We start from the raw sequence: 25,578 nt of genomic DNA, 5'->3' as shown, positions 1-25,578 counted from the left end.
GCATAGTATAATCAATCAGATCGTATCATCATGATCACCACGTGTAAATCTCGTAGCCAACTGATAATAATTACACTGTGGGTGATGGTAAATGTTTTTAGAGTTCGATAACCGCGACTCCACCAGATTAAATGTCCTTAAAATCTTTATTTAATACTAGTAAAAGTGAGAAAACGTGCAGGAGAGTGATCGAGTAGCTCCGACGCTGAAAACCGCCACATGGGTTCGCATTAATATCGTCGACAGCTTTACATGGCACAGCAAAATCAGTGCCCTTTTATTAAGTTGACCACTTTGCCTAATTAATTTTCATTTTCCCAACTTCTTTCTTGTTCGTAATAAATTTATGGATGGATAATTTTAACAAAAACATTTCAGTTTTGGTATTACGAAATAGAATTATTAATGTCTTGCGACGAAAAGGACTATAATTAAATTTAGGTAAGTTTAGATGAGTAATGTAAAAATAGTAATGATAATAAAATTAGATATTGTTACAATATTATAATATAAAAAAATAAATTAAACCTACATCACCGTCTATTTAAACTCATCTTTAATTTGTTGCAAATAAACTTATAAGAAATGCTAAATCACTGCAGCACCGGCATTGGGGTTAATTGCTTGTGGCAGTTTTCTTTTATTAGTATTCATTGATTTTTGTTTTCTACATTTTTATTTTTTTATCTATCCTATTATGATTTTAATTTTATCTTTTAATTTTTAATTATATTCTGAAATGTACATTAAAATGCCGCTAAATTTATCAGGAATAGTTTTCGAAAAGTCTTATTAGGAAAGAACACGGTGATAGTGTTTGTAAAATTAAAATTCGAGAAAATGGGGAAGAGTATATGTTATCAAAGACTTGACATTTTATGCATAATTGGTGTTATGAATCGCTTGACAGTGGTTTCATGGTTGACCGGAGTTCATCGTTAGGTTGGTATGATGATTGTGAGACTATGATGCAATTTTCAGTAGTTTGATCAGAGTAATGCATCTCTAGTTTGTTTATGAATTCTTCAAGTGTTTTGACTATTGTCCTTTTATCTTTCTCCTGGATTATTCTAGATACTTTTATATCAATTTATAGTATCTTATTTATCATTTATATTATGTCATGTTTTTATATTTTTACGGTTCATGGTTATTATTAGTGGTAACAATTCTTATAAAATGCTAAATTGGTTTTTGTAAATATAAATTTTATATTTAATTATTATCTTATTTTCGAAAGTAACATATTTGGTATTTTAACTTAGACTTGAATAAAATAATGATTAAAATTTTTATACTCACGAGTTCAAACATGACCTTTACCCCTGCCCAATAATATATAAAATACGTTTGATATTCTATAAATAATAATAAAACATATAATCTACCAAAAATTTTCTACAAAAGAAATGAAAGCACTTCCATTTGCCGGCCAACTATTAGCATTAGGTGAGTATACGAAAAACTAGAACGCAATTTAAGGAAAATTGATTAATTCATTCCAAGAATGAGATCATATAATTTGTGGAAAAAATAAATAATTACTCATTATAAGTAGTGAAAGACAAGTTTTATTAACACAGTAAATGTTTCAACCTCAGTATTAAAAGAATATTATGTCATGTTGACAATTGACTTTGTTATAACTCAAGTACGATATATCTGGAATGATTGTAAGCACTTAATATGATAAGAAAATCAGCTTTGAATGATTTAAAGAGATGAATAAAAATCGACCAAAGAATCGAGAGTCATCAAATTGGCTAAGACAATGACAAAACCATCCCTAAAATCACTTGAAAAAACAAAACAAAAAAGTGTTACAAGAACAAACAAACACTTCTAAAAGTAAAGACTTATTAAACAATAGAAAGTAACAAAAAAAAACATATAAAATTTAAAACAACACAAGTCTAAATTGACTCGTAAAATCATTTATTAATCTGTAATACTCTTAAAATAGAAACAAATTAAGGAGTCGACGAATAGTCATCCATTTTTTAAGAGAAACTATTATTAACTGATTGAGTTTCAACAACAACGTACATTGTCATCTATCCATCACAACTTATGCGGACAACAAAAATTCTTACAAAATAAATCTGCAAACTAAAAAAAAAAAGCACATAAAATACATTTATAAAAGTTTTATATTAAAACCAAGCCACATGTAGATAAATTTAAAAGCTTAAAATTTTATGTCTGGAGTTATTTTATTAAAAAATGAAAAACAAAAATATTTTTGTATTAATATTTATTACTTGATAAAAATAAATATATTTTAATAAAATTTCAATTGAGGTGATATTTAATTGACTTGTAATATAAAGTTAAGTTTATTAAAATAAATTTTGTAAATTTAAAAAAATACTGGGCAAAAAAAGAAATCCTCCAAATATAGTACTGCCAGTGGTACAGATCTGGTTGGTATCACTACCACAAGATAAAAGATAAGATGTACCCACCGAAGAACGCAGGCCTTCATAAAATTAAATTACGAAAATCTTATCGTAAAAAAAATATATCAAAATTTCTAATTAAAATGTTAGAAGTTTCGATAAAGTTAAAAATTTTGGTATTAATATAATGTTAAAAGTTTTGATATGTTTTATTTTTTCGTACGTATGATCAATCCCAATTGAAAGTCTTAAAAAAAGTCAAAAACGACGAATCAGAATCGAAAACGACGTCTACTTGCTCTTTTTTTTCTTCTTCTTGTTCTTTATCAAATGGCTGCATTGTGGTTTTCTTCTTCCTGTATCACTCTGTCCCCGATTACCGTGCATTGCCTTTAACCTGCAATAACTCATTGACTCCTCTCTTTTACTTTTCTCAGAAACTTTAATGCATTGCAAATGCCAAGTTAATTTTATGTAGACGGATCGAGGGAGCGAGCTTGCCATTTATTTCTGAAACGTTTCAAGTTTTAAGACGTCTTACTCTCAGCTCACATTTCAGAGCAGGTGAATTTCAATTTCTTTTTTATTATTAGTTTTGATTTTCTTTTGGTGAATGGCGGCATTTCAATGAGAAGCTCGAGAGAACTAATATTGGCCTTACCTTCATTTTCTTCAGTTTTTTTTCTAATCTGTTGCGCGCATTTAGTGGTAAATTTATTTCTTAATGTTAAATAGAATTTTTCATGTAACTATCGTTAATTTAACCTCTGTTTGGTTGCCGAGAAAACTGAGGGAATTAATTAGCAATTTTACATTGTTCCTTTTTCTGTGTGCACTGAGTTATTTATTTGGAGATTAAGCGGTTAAAGCTTTTCGTTGTTCTTTTATTACTTTACAAGCAATTTTCTTTTGTTTACTCTTTTTGTTGTTGGGGATGAAGACAGTGTTGAGATTCTATAGTTTAATAGCGTATAATCTGAGCAAAAACTCATGTGTTGTAAGCGTGGTGTAAGGATCTTTAGCTTAAACAGTGCAGAATGATCATGTGCAAAGTGCAAAGTAATCGCGTCATTTTCTTTTAATATAATATAATTCATCTTTTAGATTTTCCCTTACGAGGGAGCTTCGCTCATGCACTTTTGTTTTCTTTAAAAAAACACAAAAAGAGCACCGACTTTTTTTTTGTTTATTTACTTCTTTTTAGAAGTCAAATTAATATTTTAAACTTGATATTTTTGGTTAGCAATCTGAAAATATTTTTTTATTAATAATTAATTCATGAACATGGAAGTAGATACGAAAACACCAACTTCTTTTTCCCTCAAAGTGTTTGGAATTCTTGCATTGCTATTATAAAGTCGCCATTTTCCGAGGCTTCATTTATTTTTTGCAGAAAAAAAAAATTATAAGCTGAAAATACATTTAAATGGGCCATGTTTTCTATGAACCAGTCCCATCCTTGTTTCACTGTATCTGATTGGTTTCCCATTTGTTTTGGTTGTTGTGATCAATTTTTCTTTGCTCCTGTATGTTCTCCTTATGTGAACAGTGCCTGCATTACCCTGAAAAGTGAAGGCTCCTGTGAATGTATGATAATTTCCTAAGGTAACATTAAATTCCATCACAATCAATAAGTCTCATTCAAGAGTAATGCCAATGAGTTTTTCATGTGATTTTTTTTCCGTTCTCTGCAATGTTTTCGATTTCTGTTTCTGATGTTCATAGAAGATAATAATAACAACATTTTCTTATTGCTGCTGCAGGTACCTTTAGCCATATTTCCTTATACAAGCTCACATTCTTACAACATCAGATGAGCAACCTTAAGCTAGGTGTTGATGTGGTCAGTGCCCACAATCTTTTGCCTAAAGATGGGCAAGGTTCATCCAGTGCTTTTGTGGAACTCTACTTTGATGGTCAGAAGTACCGTACCACTATCAAGGAAAAGGATCTCAATCCTGTTTGGAATGAGAGTTTTTATTTCAACATCTCTGATCCTTCAATGCTCCATTTTCATACTCTTGAAGCCTATGTCTATAATAATATCAGAGGTACTAACACCAGAGCGTTTCTCGGTAAGGTTTGTCTAACTGGGACTTCATTTGTTCCCTACTCTGATGCTGTTGTCTTGCATTACCCTTTGGAAAAGCGTGGTATATTTTCACGTGTTAGAGGAGAGCTTGGCTTAAAAGTTTATATTACAGATGATCCATCTATAAAGTCCTCAATCCCTCTACCTGCTGTTGAATCTTTGGCTACTAATGAATCCCATGTGACTCGTATCCATGCCCAAACAGTTCAAAGCTCGGTCATGAATGACAGAGTTGAATCAAGCAGACACACCTTTCATCATCTTCCCAACCCAAATCTACACCAACAGGATCATCATCATCATCATCATTCTTCTGATCCTGCTGGTCATCATCATCACGTACCAAAGCATATTGCCGATGAGATGAAACCGGAACCACCTCCACCAAAGCTCGTCCGGATGTATTCTGCAGCATCTGCACAACCAGTTGATTTTGCACTTAAAGAAACCAGTCCCTTTCTTGGAGGGGGAAGAGTTGTGGGGGGCCGTGTTATCCACGCAGACAAGACTGCAAGTACTTATGATCTTGTTGAGCGGATGCATTTTCTCTATGTAAGGGTTGTCAAGGCTAGGGAACTTCCTTCAGTGGATGTTACCGGGGGTATTGATCCCTTTGTGGAAGTAAAGGTTGGGAACTACAAAGGCATAACAAAGCACTTTGAGAAGAAACAAAATCCTGAGTGGAACCAGGTATTCGCCTTTTCAAGGGATCGAATGCAAGCTTCTGTTCTAGAAGTTGTAATCAAGGACAAGTCTATGGTCAAAGATGAGACTGTTGGAGTTGTAAGGTTCGACATCAATGAGGTCCCATTACGTGTCCCACCAGATAGTCCTCTAGCTCCACAGTGGTACCGGCTTGAGGATAAGAAAGGAGACAAGGTAAAGGGTGAGCTGATGCTTGCTGTCTGGATAGGAACTCAAGCAGACGAGGCTTTTTCTGATGCGTGGCACTCTGATGCAGCTACACCAGTTGATAGCTCACCTGCTACATTCGCAGTGCTACGTTCAAAAGTATATCATTCACCGCGGTTGTGGTATGTGCGTGTCAATATTGTTGAGGCACAAGACCTTGTGCCAACAGAGAAAAACCGTTTCCCTGATGTGTATGTTAAGGCACAAATAGGCCACCAGGTTCTTAAAACAAAGCCATGTCAGGCTCGGACTCTGAATGCCATCTGGAATGAGGATCTTCTGTTTGTTGCTGCTGAACCCTTTGAAGATCATCTGGTTCTTTCGGTTGAGGATCGTGTGGCTCCTGGAAAAGATGAGATCATTGGGAGGGTCATTATACCATTGAACTCTGTAGACAAGCGTGCTGATGATCGAATGATTCATTCTCGTTGGTTCAACCTTGAGAAGCCAGTTGCTGTTGATGTAGATCAATTGAAGAAAGAGAAGTTTTCTAGCCGCATCCATCTTCGTGTTTGTTTAGATGGAGGTTATCATGTACTTGATGAATCTACTCACTACAGCAGTGATCTCCGCCCAACGGCAAAGCAACTCTGGAGGCCACCAATTGGTGTCCTGGAACTTGGAATCTTAAATGCTGTAGGTCTCCATCCTATGAAAACACGAGACGGGAGGGGAACATCAGATACCTACTGTGTGGCAAAATATGGTCAGAAATGGGTCCGCACTCGCACCCTTGTTGACAATTTATCTCCAAAATACAATGAGCAGTACACTTGGGAAGTATTTGATCCAGCAACCGTTCTCACCGTTGGTGTATTCGACAACAGCCAGCTTGGAGAAAAGGGTTCAAATGGGAACAAGGACCTGAAGATTGGGAAGGTTAGGATTCGTATTTCCACATTGGAAGCAGGTCGTGTCTACACACATTCTTATCCTTTGTTGGTTCTTCATCCTACTGGAGTTAAGAAGATGGGGGAATTGCATTTGGCAATAAGGTTTACTTGTGTATCTTTTGTAAACATGCTTTACCAATATTCTCGACCACTACTACCTAAAATGCACTATGTAAGGCCTTTCAGTGTGATGCAACTTGACATGCTACGCCACCAAGCTGTCAATATAGTGGCAGCACGTTTAGGTCGAGCAGAGCCTCCTCTTCGGAAGGAAGTAATCGAGTATATGTCTGATGTGGACTCACACCTTTGGAGCATGCGTAAAAGCAAAGCAAATTTCTTCAGGCTAATGACAGTTTTCTCTGGATTGTTTGCTATTGGGAAATGGTTTGGAGATATCTGCATGTGGAAGAATCCTATCACAACAGTTCTAGTTCATGTGCTCTTTCTAATGCTTGCTTGCCTCCCCGAACTGATATTGCCTACGGTTTTCCTTTACATGTTTCTAATAGGGGTGTGGAACTTCCGATATAGACCAAGGTATCCACCTCACATGAACACAAAGGTTTCACAAGCTGAGGCAGTGCACCCCGATGAACTCGACGAGGAATTCGATACTTTTCCAACAAGCAAGAGCCCGGAGCTGGTCAGAATGAGGTATGATCGGTTGAGGAGTGTGGCCGGTAGAATTCAGACCGTGATCGGTGATATTGCAACACAAGGGGAGAGGTTTCAGGCGCTGCTAAGCTGGCGAGACCCTCGTGCTACTGCCATCTTTATTACATTCTGCCTTATAGCAGCCATAGTGTTGTTCGTGACACCATTTCAAGTGATAGCAGCCTTAGCAGGGTTCTATGCAATGAGACACCCAAGATTCCGGTACCGCTTGCCAGCAGTGCCGATTAACTTCTTCCGCCGGCTGCCTGCCAGGACGGATAGCATGTTGTAACCCTTCACGGGATGTTTTAAAGACTATTAAGTGTTTATCCAAGTCCTTAGTTTCTCCTGGTGTATCATGGTTATTATCAGTAAGTGTTTTGAAGAGATTTTGATCCATAAATAATTTGTGTTTGCTTTTATAAGCTGACTCAGAATTAGAATAAAGTGAAGAGTAGTTTCAGCAGTCAAGCTTTTCAATGCTCTATTTATATATTGAGTAGTCCAATGTATCTGCAGTCATGTGATTTCTGTGCTTTGATGAAATCTTATTTTATACCTTAGCAAATACTTTATGAATATATACAATATATATAATAGTAAAAACTTGAAAAGTAAAAGCATAATTAGTGTAATAGAGTAAAACAATTATGTAATAAATTTATAAAAATATTTGACTTAAAAATAAAATATTTATTGTTTTCTTAAACTAATAAATTTTCAGTAATTTTACAATCTAGTATTCAATTGGTGGTTGACACAACTCATTCAAACTCTTAAATATATATATAATTGAAAATTTATGAGAGTTGGCAGAGCAGTTTTAGGCTGTGTGACGCCAACCGAAGGCTTTCATGGTTGAGTGGTTTTCGGTCTCCTGTGTTGCCATACAATCTCAAATGGAAGCTTCACTTTTCCTTGGTGGTTATGGGCAAAGACTATTGTGGGTTTTTGTTGTTTGGGGCAACGTTGCGGTGTTTGTTGGTCATTTGTAGCCTCTTGTGCTGGGTCCCCTGTGACCTTTTCGTTAGGCTAGTTAGGCTGTGATTTTCTTTATCTAGAGATTTGAGTTTTATTATTGTTTAGTCCTTTCAATGTCTTTAATGTAGTTAATATTTTCAGAAAAAAAGAAGATAGCTTCTTGTATTTTTTTATAGCTATTATTTAGATATGGTTTGGGTTTCAATTTAACAATACGTGGGTTTTGATAATAGAGTGGGTGGAATACTGTTGAATAATTGGTACGTTTTGTTTCACCACCTGTCTTACTCCACTATTAATGTATAATTTTAAAAATCTTTATTACTTTTATTGATGTTAGATGCATCCATTTGCACTCCTATCTTGTTATGCTTTGATTTAAGTTTTCTACTTACTATTAATATTTTTAAAGTCAAGTTCAATAAAAAAATATAATTTTGAAGTCAAGTAAACATTTAAACATAATTCTTCACAACAACATCTAAATATAAAATATATAAATTTTTTTTGCAATTAACATAACTACTCCATTCACACTTCCAAAAGAAAAAATCCATTACATCCCACCCACATCCATTTTTTTTAGGAAGATCTACTCCATCCCGAGTGGATCAAGTAGATCGATTCAAAATCTATCGATTGGTTTAGATTTTGCCATATTCTTTTATTCGCAAATTGCTATTTTAATTATTTTCTGTTTTAGAATTATGTAATGCCTTCACTAAAATATATAATTACATATATAAATTATAATTACAATATTCTCTTAAAAGAATATGTTATTTTATTTAAAAAATCTATTATAATTTTATATTAATAGATTTTGTAAAAATTTTAAAATTATATATAATCATTCCTTCATACATTTATTTATTTTAATTTTATCCGTAAATTATTAAATATTGAAAAATATTCTCCTAACAAATTTTATCAAAACAATTAATTTAAAAGTCTAAAACTTATATTTAATTTCCTCAAAAAAAAAAAAACCTTAATGATTTCATTGTAGATTAAGCACTACATTCTAATTAAATTAAATTATTTTATTTTAAAAGAGAGTAATTATCAAATTGAAATTTTAAATAAATAAATTAAAGTTTTATATTTAAATTTTATTAATCTTGGAGTAGATTGATATCATGTTAACTCCATTTATAAATATTAATTAAATTGAATAATAAAATTAAATAGTTAAATAGCATAACTTTATTAATTTAAAAAAAATTAAAATTCACACTTATATATATAATATGGGTTATATTTGATACACACAATATACTTTTTTTATTCTACAAATAACCTTAAAAAATTGCCATATGTCTATTTTTTAAAAATATTTATTTTTTTAATATTTTATCATACTTTTATAAGACACTTGTCAACTTCTTGAAAAAGTGTAACTCACTGAAGGTTCCATCTTGTGTTTCAGGCGAACAATACATTACCCATTCTTGAATTGGCATAGGTAACAACAGCACATCAAAATTCCCCTTCAATCCAGATAACCAGGCTACGAAAAAAAAGAATTGATGGGCGACGAAAGTTGCAATTTCTGCAATGTATAAAGAGAGGATGGATTCTAAAATATTATACAAAGAAAAGGAAACAAGGCCCACCCAACCAACAAAGATATTTGGTTGTACTCTTCTTTCCACCTTATTCCTTTTAATAGTATGAATAAGTGCGTAGCATAAGCAATCAAATATCTTAAGGTGTGACACTAATGGCTTGAATCCAAACCATCCTTCAATAGGTGTCATATACTTCACAACTTTTGTTGGCAATCTGTTGAGCAAATAAATAGAGGTGTTCGTAGCTTTAGCCCACAGCTTGTTTGGTAGCTTCTTCACTAACAACAAACATCTTGACATATCCATAATCGTTATATTATTTCTTTCACATACACTAGCATCTTTGTAAAACTATTGAAACTTCTTAGAAGTGTACTCAGTCTCATTATCTGACCTGAGTATTCTTAGCTTGCAGCAAACATGGTTTTTAACAGCAACTTTGAACTTCCAAAAGACTTCAGAAACTTCAGACTTGGCCTTCAAAAAATACACCCAACAATATCTAGTGTAATCATCAATAAACAAAATGAAGTACCTACTATTGCTAAGTGATGCAGTCTTCATTAGTCCATATACATTAGTGTGAATTAGATGTAGCTTCTCAATAGCTTGCCATGCCTTATTGACAGGAAATGAAAGTATTGCTTGCTTCCCAAACTGACATACTTCGGACACTATAGTTTGCTTAGCAACTTCAGACATGTTCTTAACCAAACCATGCTTATACAACATATCAAGCGATTTGTAACTGACATGCCCCAGTCTTTTGTGCCACAAGTTAGTACCATCAGTTGAACTAGAATAGGCTTTAAAGGAAATCAAGTTCCAATTTAGAACAAAGCTTCTATCACTCATTTTAACTGATATAAGCTTATGATCAGTTGAATCAGATACAACACATTTATTCTTTTAAAAAATAACAGAATAATTCTTTTCACCAAGCTGACCAACACTGAGCAAGTTTTGATCTATATCAGGTACAAAAAGAACATCAGTAATAACTTTTGTACTTGTTGGAGTGCCAACCTGAACATCTCCTTTTCCCTTAGGTTCAATGATCTGGTCATTTCCAACTCTAATTCTCGAACTAAAGGTTATGTCAATCTCCTTGAACATGATTTCATCTGAAACCATATGCTTTGTGCGACCACTGTCAATCAACCAATTTTTCTTGTCTTGGTTGTTGATTGCAAAGCATGAAGCAGTGAATGCGAGCTCCTCCTGAGCTTGATTTTCATCAGCAGCTTGAGCTTGATTAGACTGCTATTGTTGCTGCTGCACTTTGTTTTTGCAAATTATAACATCATGGCCAAATTGCTTATAGTTTTTACACTACACACGAGGTTTGGTCTAACAAAACTTTTCTGAATGACTTATTTTCTTGCAATTAGAGCATGGTGGATACTTTTTCTTCTCACCATCTCTTTTTGGCCTTTCTTTTGTTTGATTCCATTTCTTCTTGCCTTTATTTCTTGAAGAACATGGACTCTCCTTGTTCCTTGCTTGGTAAGCACCTTTTGCGTGACCCTTTTCTTTGCTCGCTCTTTTTTTGTTTCTGTACATATAGAGCATTTATGAGCTCTAAAGAGAGATTGTTGTCAAGTCTCTCGAGTCTTCCAAGGATGAGATCTTGGACTCATACTTCTCTGGCAATGTTATGATGACTTTTTCAACAACATTTTAATCGCTAAACTAATCGCCAAGCAGCCTTATGTTGTTGACAATGGATATGATCATGTCTGCATACTGTTTGATTGTTCTAGTTTCCTTTATCTTTAGGTTCTCAAAGTCTCTCCTCAAATTCAAAAGTTGTTGCTGCCTTGTCTTCTCAATCCCTTGGAGCTCCTCCTTTAACTTATCCCAGGCTTGTTTTGAAGTTTCACAAGCCATGATTCTTATGAAAATAGCATTAGACACACTATTTTGAAGGTAGAACAAAGCCTTATACTTTTTAGCAACTTTATCACTGTGCTGTTTAATTTGAGCTATAGTTAGATTAGCTCGCAAAGGTAGTGGTTCTTTGTCTGAATCAACAACTTCCCACAAGTCATATGCCTGTAGATATGTTTTCGCCTTCACTACCCAAAAATGGTAATTCTCTCCAGCAAAGATAAGAGGTGGAAATGGTGTAACACTTTCAGATGACATTGCAATACAAACAAGATACAATCAACACTCTTTTCAACAAGAAAAACACACACAAGGCCCTCAAAAACTTAGGCTCTGATACCAATTATTGGTGTTTTGAGAAGATGAGAGAACAAAACAATTAAAAATAGAGAGAAAACAAGGAAAATACTTAACAATTTTTTATGAATTGCTATCAAATTCTCATCATCCTCTCATTCCACATGAATTACAATATATAGGTATAGTGGTTACAAATAATCAACAAATCCCACTAAATCACCTTGAAAATGCAAAGATAAAACTTGCACACAAACTGATTAGGTAAATCAGTACTTAAAAACATCAAATCAATACTAACTCTGCTTGCTTTAACAAGTAATCTCAAACAAACAGACTAAACAAAACATCGACATCAGCATATGTGAACCCTGCTTGCATTTTAACTCGGGGTTCACTAAAAACCTTAACAACTCACACTTTAACGTGCTCGCAACTTGAGTTGAGCTCGCGTCTTTGGATGAGCTCGCAGCTTTAGATGAGTTCCCAGCTTCAAGTGAGCTTGTGGCTCTGCAAGTTGAGTTTGCCACTACATGAATATCCACTTCGCAGCATCAAGACCAGGATCCAACTCTCACCTTTAAGTCCATCTTGATGCCAGCCTGATCATAGTAATGCCATTTAAGAACACTCCGCAGATAAGTAAACAAGCAACAACTTGATTCAGAAGCTTATACATATATAGCAATTTAAATCCCATGTAACAAAGAGGGCAAATTCAAAAAATATTCTAGTGGGAAGCTACGGGTCATGATTGACTATGTTCTGAGAATCTTACCTAGAAAAGTGATCTAACAATAGAGGTCTGTCTACAAATGACAGCGGTAGATAGCGCATTGCAGTTGATATTTGCGTATAGAGAAGGCTTGGAAGATCAAAGAAGCACCCTATCAATTGCATGGGCATCTACTCCACACTGTCACCAATAAGAGCACGAACATCTTCAAGATAACCTCAATTCAAGATATATGATCAATCTCAAAATCTGATTTATGTACAGGGAAACCGAACTTAGGCAGTATGTCACCACATGACAGTGCTTTTTTTTAAGGACACATTAAGTTTGCTTAGACAACACCATCAATTGTCAAACAAGTTTCAGCTTTGTTTGAGCCAACAATCAATCTCCTACAGTTTGAAGGTGGACTTAGTTACACAAACAAGCAGGGTCAAAGCAGACAGAAGTATGTCAATCAAACAATCATGCACAATTCAAATATCTATATCTCAAGAGCATCTAGCTTTAATTCATTTCCAATGGTGCAAAGGCAGCAAGTTTGTGTAGACATTATTTAAGAAAACTGAGTAAGAACTCTAATTGTCCTAAAGAGAATGCAAGTTCTATATTTTTTCAATGCGTTCAGTATAATTTGCAAACACTGACAATAGCATAAGGGCGTTGACGAATGTCACAGTTAGTTTAACAAATTAGCCCATGTGTCTAATGCAATGAAGCTTGCAACTTAATATCAATGATCATTTAGTAATAGAAAAGATGAATCAAAAGTATAGTAAAAGGAAACCTACATCATCAACACCGAGAACTTTGGAAGATGCAAATTTCGTGGGCTAGATTCAACCACTAGAAGGATCAATCCAACAACCAGTGATCCTCTCCTCAAAAAAGGAATCGTCGGTTGCAAAGTTCAACACCTTGTCAATCTTAGTTAGTAGCTTCTAAGGCATCTCATGAAGCTGTCTATGCAAGATAACAAACATGGTTAAAGCCCAAGAAGTATCAAAGCCAACATAATATTCAAAAAGGGAAAAAAAACTGCAAGGGATATTAGTATGTGACATTAAAAGGAAAGCACCTTTTGTGCCTGAACCACGGTCATTGAAAAACCATCTAAAATAGAACTTTTTTGGCATGTGGGTTTTTTTTCATGGCTTCATCAATTATCCCAACCATCAAATCATCAGCGAAAAGTTCACCTTAACATTAACAAATTTATTGATTCCTCAATAATCTCCTAAAGTGCCCTCCGCTACAAGTATTTAAGATGGACGATAGCATGCTAAACTCTCAGCACTCCTAAAAACAATCTTATAACTCTAAAATAATCCAGCTTTACAAAGCTTAGTTTCTAGCAATTAGAGCCAAAGTAATAGGCACAATCATACCTAATATTTTCACTGACTTGATTACCTCCTAAAGGAAAATGACGGAGAGAAAACAAATAGTTAGAATCAAGAACTAAACTCGAAGCAACATTATATGATCAAACAATCATATGAATCAAAGAGAAACCCGCTAAATCAAAGAGAAATGTAAAGAAAAATAGGAAAGCAAAAGAAAAAATAGAAGATAAAAGGGGCGTACCATAACATCATGAAATCCCGTGGATGAACCTTGAAACAGAAATTGGATTATCCAATTTTATTCGGCAACCCAGAAAGGGAATTGAGCAAAAAGAATGTAAATTACACAAATATTTCACATTCCATGTTAAGAAAGTTATTGGTACAAAAAAAAAGAAAGTAAAAGAGGGGCTAAAAATGAGAACTTCTGGAGAGGGGACAGAGCTTCCAAAATAGAGGCGAAAGTAACAGCGTCTCTTCTACCATTAGTCCTGACAATGCTGATGGACACTAATAATATATAAAATATTATTTCTATATATATAGCCAATATACATTTTTAGTTCTACATAAAAATTCTTTATGTAAATTATTTCCTAATTTACTAACTGATCGAAATTCTATTGATGTTTATTATATAATTAAATAAGTTTAAATTTATCAATAATAATATTCTGATATGTCTAGAACGGATATAATGCAAATATTGATAGAGTTACGATTCAATCGATTATTTAAATAATAAATGATTTATGCTATTATAAATTTTAATTTGTTATAGAACTCAAGTTTTGATATTCCAATTATAAATATTTTTAGCATTAATTTAATAAAATATTTTTATTAATATTTTAATAATTTAAATATATTATATTAATTATATATTAGATCTCACGTACGAGATAAAATTAGTGTTATAGAAGAGAAAAAAATGAAAGACTTTCATCCTCATGCAAAGCTCGCCTAACTTTGAAATTACAATTATATCCTGAAAATCATAACATCAAACATATGTACATAACTTGGCAGCCTAGCGAAACCAGTCTTTTCATGATACTTTTATTATTTAGTTTGCCAAATTTCACATCCCTAACCTATACATATACATATATAACAAACCTGCATAGATATATATGTGGATATATAGAACTCCCATCATCTATTACTCAATCTGTATTCCACCAATCTCAAGGTTTTCCAGCTTCTTGGGTCTCTCGTAATTCTTTAACAAGAGTGAGCAGCAAACAACACTAACAGAGGAAGCAGCCATGGCAGCTCCAGCAATCCATGGAGGTAAACGAAATCCAGTTGATGGAAATAGAGCCCCTGCAGCTATTGGAATCCCAAGTATATTATACCCCAATGCCCAAATATAGTTAAGGCGAATACGAGAAAATGTTTTCCTGGAAAGGTGTATGGCTGTGATCACATCATCTAAGTTACTCTTCATCAGAACTATATCAGCTGCCTCTATTGCAATATCTGTTCCTGCACCGATTGCCATACCGACATCGGCGGCTACAAGTGCCGGCGAATCATTGATGCCATCCCCTACCATTGCCACAGCATAACCTTCCGCTTGTAACTCTTTTACTTTCTCTGCTTTTTGTTCAGGTTTAGCTTCTGCAACAACAGTTTCAATGCCAAATTGACTAGCAATGGAACTTGCAGTTCTCCAGTTATCACCAGTCACCATGATGCTTCTTACATTCATTGACTTGAGAATTGAAATAACTTCTTGTGCACCTGGTTTCACTGGATCGGATATGGCGAGAACTCCCTTTACTTCACCGTCTATTGATACTAAAATGCCGGTTTGAGCCATCGATTCGGTTTCGGTTAACATGTCTTGAGCATCAACTGGAATAACAATGTTGTTTTCCAACATTAAGCTCTTGTTTCCCACAATTACTTCCTTGTTCCTAACAATGGCTTTCACTCCATGTCCTGTTATAGAGACGAAGTCACGTGCTTCTGGCCATGCAGGGTTCTCTTCATCTTCTCTGAACTTCTTGGCGTACTCGATAATGGCTTTGGTTAAGGGATGCTCACTGTTTACCTCAGTTGCGGCAACAAGCTCGTAGAATTCATGTAACACCATGTTTTTCAATAGTCTTGTGTTAACAACGACCGGCTTTCCGACCGTGAGAGTTCCTGTCTTGTCGAATACAATGCAATTTACCTTATGTGCACCTTCCAATGCTTGACCATCTTTGATTAATACACCTAGAGATGCACCGACACCGGTACCGACCATAACAGCAGTAGGGGTTGCAAGCCCCAAGGCACATGGACAAGCTATGACCATCACTGAGATTCCAAACTGAAGTGCCAGCTCGAAACTATCCATTGAAGATGGTATCCATGATTCAGGGTAACCATGGAGCTTTCCGGCTAAAAACCATGCAAGCCACGTTGAAAATGAAAGCATGATCACCTGTTGAAGACAACAACAAGAACAAGTAGCTTAAAACCAACTTTATGGAAACAATCCTAAAAGGACTCTCTTGACTTACCAGAGGCACGAAATATTTGGAAATACGATCAGCAAACTTCTGTACAGGAGCTTTGGCCATTTGAGCAGATTCAACAAGACGAACAATCTGTGCAAGTGCACTTTCTGAACCAACCTTTGTTGCTTTAATATGCAATACTCCATTCTCATTAACCGTACCTCCGATAACCGTATCGCCATTCCTTTTTGCGCTTGTAAAATGAATGAGATAAGCATTGCACTTGTTTCAAAAAAATCAGTACCTTCAAAATCTGGAGAAGAAGCAGCTCTTATCACAGTGTATACAGAATAAAAGTAAGCTGCATTAGTCCCCAATGCGATTAAAACATCCATATTTGCAGACCCATGGCGTAATGCTTTATAAGAACCGGTGTAAAACCGTCTCCCTATTAGGAACTGAACCGGAGTCGATAGCACCCATCTTATGACTTCACCTATAGTTAACATATTCACTACTTTGGTGTCCAATCCATGTTTGATTCCAGGGATATACATGAAAACCATGGAGGTTAAAAATACAGGAGTAGTGAAAATCAAGCTCCATAGGAAGGATCTGAAGTACTGCTTAATTTCTTCCTTTCTATGAGATTCCCTTCCAGCACCTTCGCCTTCGGGATCTATCGTTGCCTTAAAACGCCTGCTACTACCTGTTGAATCTATTACTTTGATGAAGTTTCTTGGTCCTGTCATATCTGGTTTGTATGAGACTGCAATTGTTTAGCGTTCAGGGGATGTTCGTACAGCTTGTACACCAGGGAGTGATGGAAGGGAATTTTCTAGCATTCTCATCGAGTTAACCGTCCTTACACCGTCGATACGGAGATTGATCTTGCTCATGTCTTCTCCAGTACTAACAAGTACGGCTCCGAAACCGGCCTCTTCTATTTTCTCCATGAATTGATTGTAGGTTATGATTTTGGGATCATGATGAATCTGTGCTTCTTCGGTTGCTAAAGCTACTTGGACCTTTCGCACACCGGGAACTGCCTGCAAAGCATTTTCAAGAGTGGAGGAACAAGAAGTGCATGTCATTCCGTTGATCCGAATCCGGCAGACTTGAACGGATTTATCGTCGGTCTCGTCTTGAATCAATGCAGCTTGAAATCCAGCATCTTCAAATGGCCTCACGAATGCTCTCTTCCTATAAATGTTTAATATTTCAAAACCTTGTTCAACATAAAAACACAAAAGAACAAGACAGATTCAAGTCCAACATGCATCTAATAAGTTAGGAGCTAAATCCTGCACCTTTTAATAGAACTACAAGAACAATTAGTGGGATACATTTTTAAACTCTACTTCATTCACTTAACGTCATCAAGTAACATCTTTTTGCATCTGAAACGATGAGCAAAGCTGTAGCAAAACTTTCAGTCCAACCCTATCAGTCATTTGGAAATTACCACCCGACGGTAAACAACATAAAGCATAGTTCTTGACGTACAAGTATATTTTTTCCCCTTAGCTTTCCCTCATGTAAAAGTTAAATATTATATCTATATGTATAAGCTTATGACAGACAGAGTTAAATGGCAAAATATTATTATTTAAAAAGAAAATACGAAGTGTTATTAAAATGATGATTTTTATATATTTTTATATAAAAATAATTTAAAATATTATATATATAGTTATTATATTTAAATATTTAATAGAGTTAATAACACGAATCAACCAACCGACCATCAACTTGAAAAGTTATTAAAAAGTATTCATTTAAAAAATAATATATACTAGATGCCACTTTCATTTTATATTTTTATATAAAAATTTAATATAAAAAACAATTTAACTTAGAAGGAAACCCAAACATGGTGAGACATGAACCTAGAACTCTCAAAAACTCATTAATATTTTATATATATATTTTTTATAAATATATATTTACATATTTTTTTACTCTTCTAGTAATATAATAAAATTTTTGACTGAATTTATTGTCACAAATCAAATGATACTAACTTAATTAGTGAAATTACAATAATATCAAAATCGTTAAATTGAAAAAAAAAGAATATATAGGTAATTTTTTAATTTAATTTTTTAAAATTATATTTTAATTTTAAATTATTTTTCGACATGTATCACTAATTGAGTTTTTCTTTGTTTAATACAGTAAATAAGCAAATGAAGAATTTATCTTTTTTAAAATAACTAGTTCACTCCTCAAAAGCTCACTTGGCTATTGTAATTTTAACTATCATTATTTTCGAAATTATAAATTATACGTAAATCTAAAATCGTAACTTATTGTTCGAATGTTAAATATCTTTAAAAATAGTCATAGTTGTAAAAGAATATAATATATATATATATAGTTATTTTCCACATAGTCAGATGGTGGGTCCTACTTTTCAAAGTTAATAATAAAAGTTTAATGATGATGTATTTGATGAAATTAAAAGTTGTTTCTTTTATGTTTTTAAGTCCAATCAACTCATGCCTAACTAATTATAAGTAAAAATTGATCATAAAATACAGAAAATTAGTCACTAGGTTGGTTCTAGTAAATACAATGAAAAATAAAAAAAATTAGGTCTTTAATTTTTTAGCATAATGATAAATTTAATACTTAATGTTTAAATCTTTTATCAATTTAACTCTTATCATTTTAGCTAAACTTGATCCTCAACCTTTTAAAAAGAATCATATTCAACCATCAACCTTTCAAAACAAAAAGTCAGACTTCTATTTTTAAACAGAAATACTAATCAAAACATTAAATTTTTAAACATAACAATTCATATCCATTTCATGCCTTTTTTTTAAAAAAAATTTATAAACTCTTTTATTGTTTTTTTTAATTTTTTGAATACTTTTATAGTTTTAAAATTATTTTTTAATGTGACATATAAATAATGTCATGTCAACATGAAGTATACATAAATTACCATACAAATTGCCACACTATTATCATTAAAAAATTTAATTTTTAGTTAACATTACCCTTTATTCAAAAGGGTAATGATAAAAGTTAAATTCATCAAATATATAAATAACCTAATCATTGGGTTGACAATGTGAGAAGCCAAAATTGAGCCATAGACATAAATTTTGAAGGGTTGTAGTAGAGGACAGACTTGAGTGTAATTTACTAATAGTTTAATATAACCTGAGTAAAATTTACCTAAAATTTATTAAGATAAGACCAAAATTTGAGTTATGGCATCCATGATTTCTTTAAAAGTTTTGAAATTTTTATGAAGATCAAACTATCAATCTGTTCATCTAAAAAGCAACCGAAATTTTTCAACAAATTAATGAGAAACAAAGAACCCTAAAAAAAGAGAAACTTACGTTAACAAAACTTGGGTAGAACATGACTTGCGCCTTGTTGTTCAAAACATCAACAACAGCTTCCTTAACTCCCGGAAGCCTCTTAATAGCCCTCGACGGAGCCAGCGCAGGCTGAACATGTCATCCCCATCACTGAAAACATAGCTTTCGCCTCTGATCCCTGCAAGCTCGTTTCTTGTGACGTAACCCCTTTTGGGTATTTGGGCATCGATGGATAATGAGGCCTTGGTGACAAATCCCCATAACTCTCCTTCCTTATGCATGCCAAAGCTAACAACTTCGTCCCCATCTTCAAACTTCTTGCCAAATCAACATCATTCCCTCTTGCATCCTGAACAGCCAAAATACAAAAACAAAACCCAGTGAGATAAATGAAAGACAAATTAAATTTAACCTATGGGGGTATAAAAATGAATTGAACCCAAAACCAACCTTAACAGTGAAATCATGAACTGATCGCTTAGAAGATTGAGAAGCCATAGTATGATGAATAACTCAAATCTCAAACTACCCAAAGAAGACCTTAGCGAAATCAGACGAAAAACAAAAAAAAAGGGTTTTGCTTGGAACTCAGTATAAGAGAAGCAAAAGCAGAGGAACTATATCAAGAGTTAGTTTATTTATTTCTCAAACGAGGTTAATACAAGTTGAAAAGGGAACCATGCAGCGTACTTTATAGGATTTTGAGAAGACGGTCAAAACGTCGTGTGGGGACCGTGAAGGCAAATTTTACAACGTGGAATTTTCATACGCGCATCAGGGCTACGTCCCCTTGTTCTGTACTTTTGGGCGTGTGAACGGAACATTTTGCGCTTTGCCCATTTCTCAATTGGGTTTAAAATTTGTTAAAATAGTTTCATAAGTTTAAAATTTATTCTTTATACTTTTATTTTCTGAAATTTAACTATTTTATTTTTCATATTTCAAATTCAAATCCAATATTTTAATTTTTTTATTAAATTTATTGGTATGACATTTTGAAATTTTTAAAAAAAATTTACTTAGTAGCCATGTAATTAAAATAATGTCGATATAATGATCTTAAATTTAACAAAAGAAACTTAAAGGTGTCAACAATTCAATTTGTTTTTTTAAATCTAAAAAGTAAATGGATTAAATTTCTTATAATAAAATTAAGGGGACTGAATTCCAAATATTCGAGGAGTACAAAGACTTAGAGCCTATCTAATATACCCTACAAGACACTTATCAACTCCCTCACATTACATTTGAAGTCTAAAAACTCCACCGACAAGCAACAAATATTTTCCATATATATATATTATAATAATAATAATAATATGAGGTTACAAAAAAGGAATCAATTCTATTATATGGCATAATTTATAAATGGATAATAATCTACCCTGTGTAACTGATTTAAAATTCCCCATAAAAATATAGAAACAAATTTGTACAAAAATTTCCTTATCTTTAATTTGTTGATATCTCGACAAATTTGGAATGAAAAAAAGTAATTTATAAAAATATATTTCCATTAATTCAATAGTTTACATGTTATATTTATTTTTCACAGTATCAATGAGTTTAAATATTTATATAACATATATTTATATGGAAATTAATCGTGAAATAGTAAAATTAAGGTTTTCATATTCATTACCAGCTTTTTATCTGAATATATTAATTTGGTAAAATTTGCAACATTTCGGTAATATTATTACTTTTTTGTATTATGATAAATATAAATTAAAAAAGGGAAAAATTGATTTGGTTTTACAGTTTTATTAATGAAATAAAACTTCATATATATTTGGTATGCACTGTGAAACTAATGTTATGAATGCTTACAACTTTCTAGGAAAAAAGGACTGATATTTCACAGACTGTTTTCTTCCGCTATAAGAAATAGCCAGAACTCCAGCTTAAAATGAATATAAAAATGGCGGAAATTTGGCTACTTACGCTGTAATTTGGAATGGAAAATTTTAATTTAAGATAAATTCCTTATAAAAAACATATTTCCAAATTAATTCCATACATTTTGTTTACTTATATTTAATTTTTAAAATATTTATATTTATTTTTCATAATATCAATGATGAGTAGTTTAAACTTATTTTATTTTCAACATGTTATATTTTTTTTGTATGATTGCATACTAAGGAATTTGAGTGCTTAGGATAAATGATGAAATCCCAGAAAAAAAGAAAAGAAAAGAATGCTAACAGAAAAGAGAGAGAAGAGAATCCGAGGTTTTGGACAAATACAGTATCTCAGTTTAGAAAAACATAACTTAGGCAAGGCTCTTTTAAAAATAACTTAAATTTCAGTTTATAAGATAAATTAGGTAAAAGTATTAGGCATCATGTGATTGCATTTCATCTCATCTATTAAAAAAAAAAAGTTATTATACATTTTGAAATGTGCAAATTAGTTCCTCTCATAAATTTTATCAGTTAAATGATTATGTGGAACGTTAAATTCATGCTGAAAATTATTTTTTATGGGTAAACTACAAAAATAGTTACCAAATTATGCCTTTCGTTCTATTTTAGTGACCCAACTATTAATTTTTTTTTATTTAATCACCAAGCTTTTCGAAATTAAATATTTCCATCACTTTGAGTTAATGTGGGCTTTTTTTTTATTAGTCTAATAGCAAAATTAGCTCTATGATGTTTACACGTTCTATCATTTTGATCTTAAATATAAAAAAATTTAACAAATTTAGCCCTCAATGTTTACAAAATTTTTCATTTTAGTTCTAATTCTAAAAATTCATTAAATTTGACCCTCAACATTTATAAAATTTGTCAATTTAGTCCTAACTCTAAAATTTTAAAAATATTTTTAAAAAATCAATTCATTTTTAGCCCTTTATAACCCATCAGCAAATCTATGTGAGATATTAAAATAAGAAAAAAGAGTACCATCTTTCAACTCAATTGCAAAAAAACTCTAAAAATTTGATATAAAGCACAATAATTTAAGATCCAAAAGAAAATAAGGCATTAAAAACGTTATATGTTCGGTGTTGACACCATTTTTTGTTTGAAAACGGGGTCGACTTGAGTTTTAAAAAATGAAAACGAAGACGGGAGTCACCACCAATCCTTTTTGATGAGGTGTGATCGGGTCACCTTGAAAACAAATTGTTTTTAATAAACGATTTAGTTTTATTAAAACAACGAGTTTGGTCCATGAAATTCAAAAAAACGGGTTTGGAAGTCGGTTACGTACGAGGAAGGATCAGCAACCTCGTAACGCCCAAAATTGATACCTAGTTGATTAGTTAATGTCTAAATGTCGAAAATTAAAAAACTTGGAGGAATTTTAAAAATGCAATCCTTATATTAAAATGTGGAAAATTTTTGGAAAAAGGGGCATATTTTCACGTTATACGAGGAAAAGAATCACATCTCGTAAGTTAGGACGCGATATCTAAAATTCCCGATAAGAGAAATAATGTCAAAAAATTTTATTTTGGAAGAGTTTGATTATCTCGGGTTTTAATAAAAGGATTATGTCCCGTGAGTTAGGACACAAAATTTATATTAATCCCCGGTGAGATTTAAAACTTGGTTTGAAGTGACTCATGTATTTAAATCTTCGAGAAAATCGGAACCCCGTAAATTAGGGTACGATTTTCTTGAGTTTCTAAATGCAAAATGTTATTTTATTTTTGAAAATTTTCCTTTTTGAATTTTAAGTAAAAAAGGGTAGTATAATATTTAACGAGACATAAATTTAATTTATACAAATATCATGTGAAGGCAAACAATTACTTTATATAATGTAAAGCACGATAATAACATAAGATAACTATATTTATAGAATATTTAAAGAATAAATAATAAATCATCAAATATAATAGTAATAATGACATAACATACATCATCCTAAAATATACATACAACATTAAAACCAACAAATATTAGTGCCAATATATGAATAATAATAATGCAAGTAATAATGTCACAATAGCAGTAATGAAATAACAACGCTAATAAATCTAAATGTTAAAAACGCATGAAAGCAACAAATAAATAATAGAATAAGGTTGCAATGATAATCGGTTAAAATCAATAAAAGGATCAAATAAAAAGATGAATAAATAAAACCTAAGTAATATTGACCAAAAAGGAAAATAAATAAATAACGAAAGTATGTAAATTACATTAAATGAAGTGTTAAATAAAATTGCTTTGTTTCCTTCTTTTAATAAAATAAAAATGATGAATAAATAGATTAAGGACCGAATTAAAAACGGATCGAAATTTAGGGGTTAGAGTCGTAAATAAACGAAGATGGCTCGGGGCTAAAATGAAATGCGCTTAGGGGATGAGGGACCCAATGGGAAATATTCCCAGCCCCAAACACAGTGTTCTAAAAATCTGGACTAAAAGAAAATAATCGAAAAATTATATGGCCAAAATTACAAAAACCATGAAGACCTGATTGCACCATAGCTCAAAAGAGGAAGGGCTTTCTGCAAATAACCCCTTCACCGCAGAAACACGCGGATCCTAAGGGCAAACGGGCCGGGTCACGGGTATTAGGTGAAACGGCGTCGTTTTGACCACAATGCTCAGGCTCAAAACGGCGCCGTATGGTGGCCTGCATAAATAGCAAAAAAACAAAAAAAAAACATTCTTATTCTATATATATATATTTTTAAAACAGAGAGCTCTCTCAGTTCTTTCTCTCTTTAAGTCCGACCGTCGGGCTTCCAGGCCAAAGGTCGCCGTAACTCCACCGCTGGCGGTGGTCGGCGCCTTCAAAAATTGGGTTTTTAACCCCACCTTCAAACCCTGCTAGAGATCTGTCCCCTCTAGTTCCGGAAAGATGAAAAAGGAGGGGTCCTTCGTACCCCTCTCGGTCCGATTCCAACACCGGAAAGGAGTTCCGGCGACAGGCTTTCGAAACCGGTAGGTACCCTCTCCCCCTTTTTCTTTTCACTTTCTTTTAGTTTAAAAGAATAAAGAAAATAAGTAAACAATAATAATAATAACAGTGAAAGAAAATGCGCAAGAACAGAACAAGAAAGAAAAACTTTGGGATCAACCTTTCTATTTCTTTAATCTGCTTTTTTTTTGTATTGATCTCGTTGAAAAAAAAGAAAAAAATACAGAGGGGAAATCCGGCCTTTTATAGCCGATCCCCTTCTATTTTTATGCTATTTTTATTGTATTATTTTGTTGCTTGCGTGTTCTCTGTTTTGCAAGGTTGATGGGCGACGGTTGATGTGATGGTGGTGGCAGACGCGCGGTGGTGGCGGTAGAAGACCAAAGGTCTGAAGCAGGCGGCGCTTAGGGTTTCAGACATTGAAACCCTAAGTTGACTTTGGTTTTCGAGCTTGGGTATTGGTTTGGGCTGAAGGGTATTGGGCTATTCGGGTTTGGGTTTTATTTGGGTTTGCTTGTAATGGGCCCCGAGTGTAATTTGGGTTTTGGGTCATGGACTGTTTATTAATTTTTTGTTTATGTGGGCTGTTTGTTTGGTGCAGGCCCGAGGAAATTTGGGCTTCTACATTCGGGATTATTCAAGACAAGTTCCAAATTAATTGGTTTGGTCTAGTGTGAAGTCTAAGTTATAGTAAAAGAAATTGTTGCAAGTGACTTAAAAGAGGGTACTCTTTTTCTTATTTTAATATCTCACATGAGTTAGCCAATGGGTTATAAAGGGGAAAAAAATGAAATTTTTAAAAAATATATATTTTTTAATTTTCACAGTTAGGGCTAAATTGACAGATTTTGTAATATTGAGGGCTAAATTCATTGATTTTTTTCTAAATTAGAACTAAAATGACAAATTTTGTAAACATTGATGGCTAAATTTGTTGAATATTTTATATTTAGGATCAAAATGATAGATGTGTAAATATTGGTGGGCTAAATTTGTTACTAGACCAATAAAAAAATCACAAAAGCTTAGAGTGAGTAAGATATTTAATTCGAAAAGTTTAGTGACTAAATCGAAATTAATAGTTGGGTTACCAAAATATAATGTGGGTGACAATTTTTATACT

General features: G+C 33.0%; 1 protein-coding gene, 1 long non-coding RNA gene and 1 pseudogene across 5 annotated transcripts; 1 reads left to right on the top strand and 2 right to left on the bottom strand.

Moving 5' to 3' along the window:
- Positions 1–2,475: 2,475 nt before the first annotated feature.
- On the top strand, positions 2,476–7,521 carry LOC107936708 (FT-interacting protein 3). 2 transcript variants are annotated; one of them, XM_041098644.1, is made up of 3 exons: positions 2,631–2,963; positions 3,949–4,004; positions 4,163–7,521. In XM_041098644.1, the coding sequence occupies exon 3, from the start codon at positions 4,213–4,215 to the stop codon at positions 7,243–7,245; it is 3,033 nt and encodes a 1,010-aa protein (XP_040954578.1). In that variant the 5' UTR covers positions 2,631–2,963; positions 3,949–4,004; positions 4,163–4,212; the 3' UTR covers positions 7,246–7,521. The 2 variants fall into 2 exon arrangements, with proteins under 2 accessions (XP_040954579.1, XP_040954578.1); XM_041098645.1 differs by lacking the exon at positions 3,949–4,004 and having other exon boundaries at positions 2,476–2,963.
- Positions 7,522–11,826: 4,305 nt separating this feature from the next.
- LOC107936681 (uncharacterized) lies at positions 11,827–14,295 on the bottom strand. Of its 3 annotated transcripts, XR_005916961.1 has the most exons (5): positions 14,016–14,287; positions 13,817–13,844; positions 13,220–13,391; positions 12,471–12,608; positions 11,827–12,294 (listed from the first exon to the last, which is right to left on the bottom strand). It is a non-coding gene; the product is annotated as an uncharacterized lncRNA (long non-coding RNA). The 3 variants fall into 3 exon arrangements; XR_001694469.2 differs by lacking the exon at positions 13,817–13,844 and having other exon boundaries at positions 12,471–12,820; positions 14,016–14,295; XR_001694468.2 differs by lacking the exon at positions 13,817–13,844 and having other exon boundaries at positions 14,016–14,284.
- A 427-nt stretch (positions 14,296–14,722) lies between these two features.
- LOC107936700 (probable copper-transporting ATPase HMA5) lies at positions 14,723–20,223 on the bottom strand (annotated as a pseudogene).
- Positions 20,224–25,578: the final 5,355 nt, after the last annotated feature.

Source organism: Gossypium hirsutum, chromosome D08, assembly GCF_007990345.1.
Source record: "Gossypium hirsutum isolate 1008001.06 chromosome D08, Gossypium_hirsutum_v2.1, whole genome shotgun sequence".
Classification (NCBI taxonomy): Eukaryota; Viridiplantae; Streptophyta; class Magnoliopsida; order Malvales; family Malvaceae; genus Gossypium; species Gossypium hirsutum.
This window is presented reverse-complemented; position numbering and strand designations above follow the sequence as displayed.

Bases quoted from the DNA above. Each gene is read 5' to 3' on its own strand.
- LOC107936708 (XM_041098645.1), top strand. From the start codon at position 4,213: ATGAGCAACCTTAAGCTAGGTGTTGATGTGGTCAGTGCCCACAATCTT.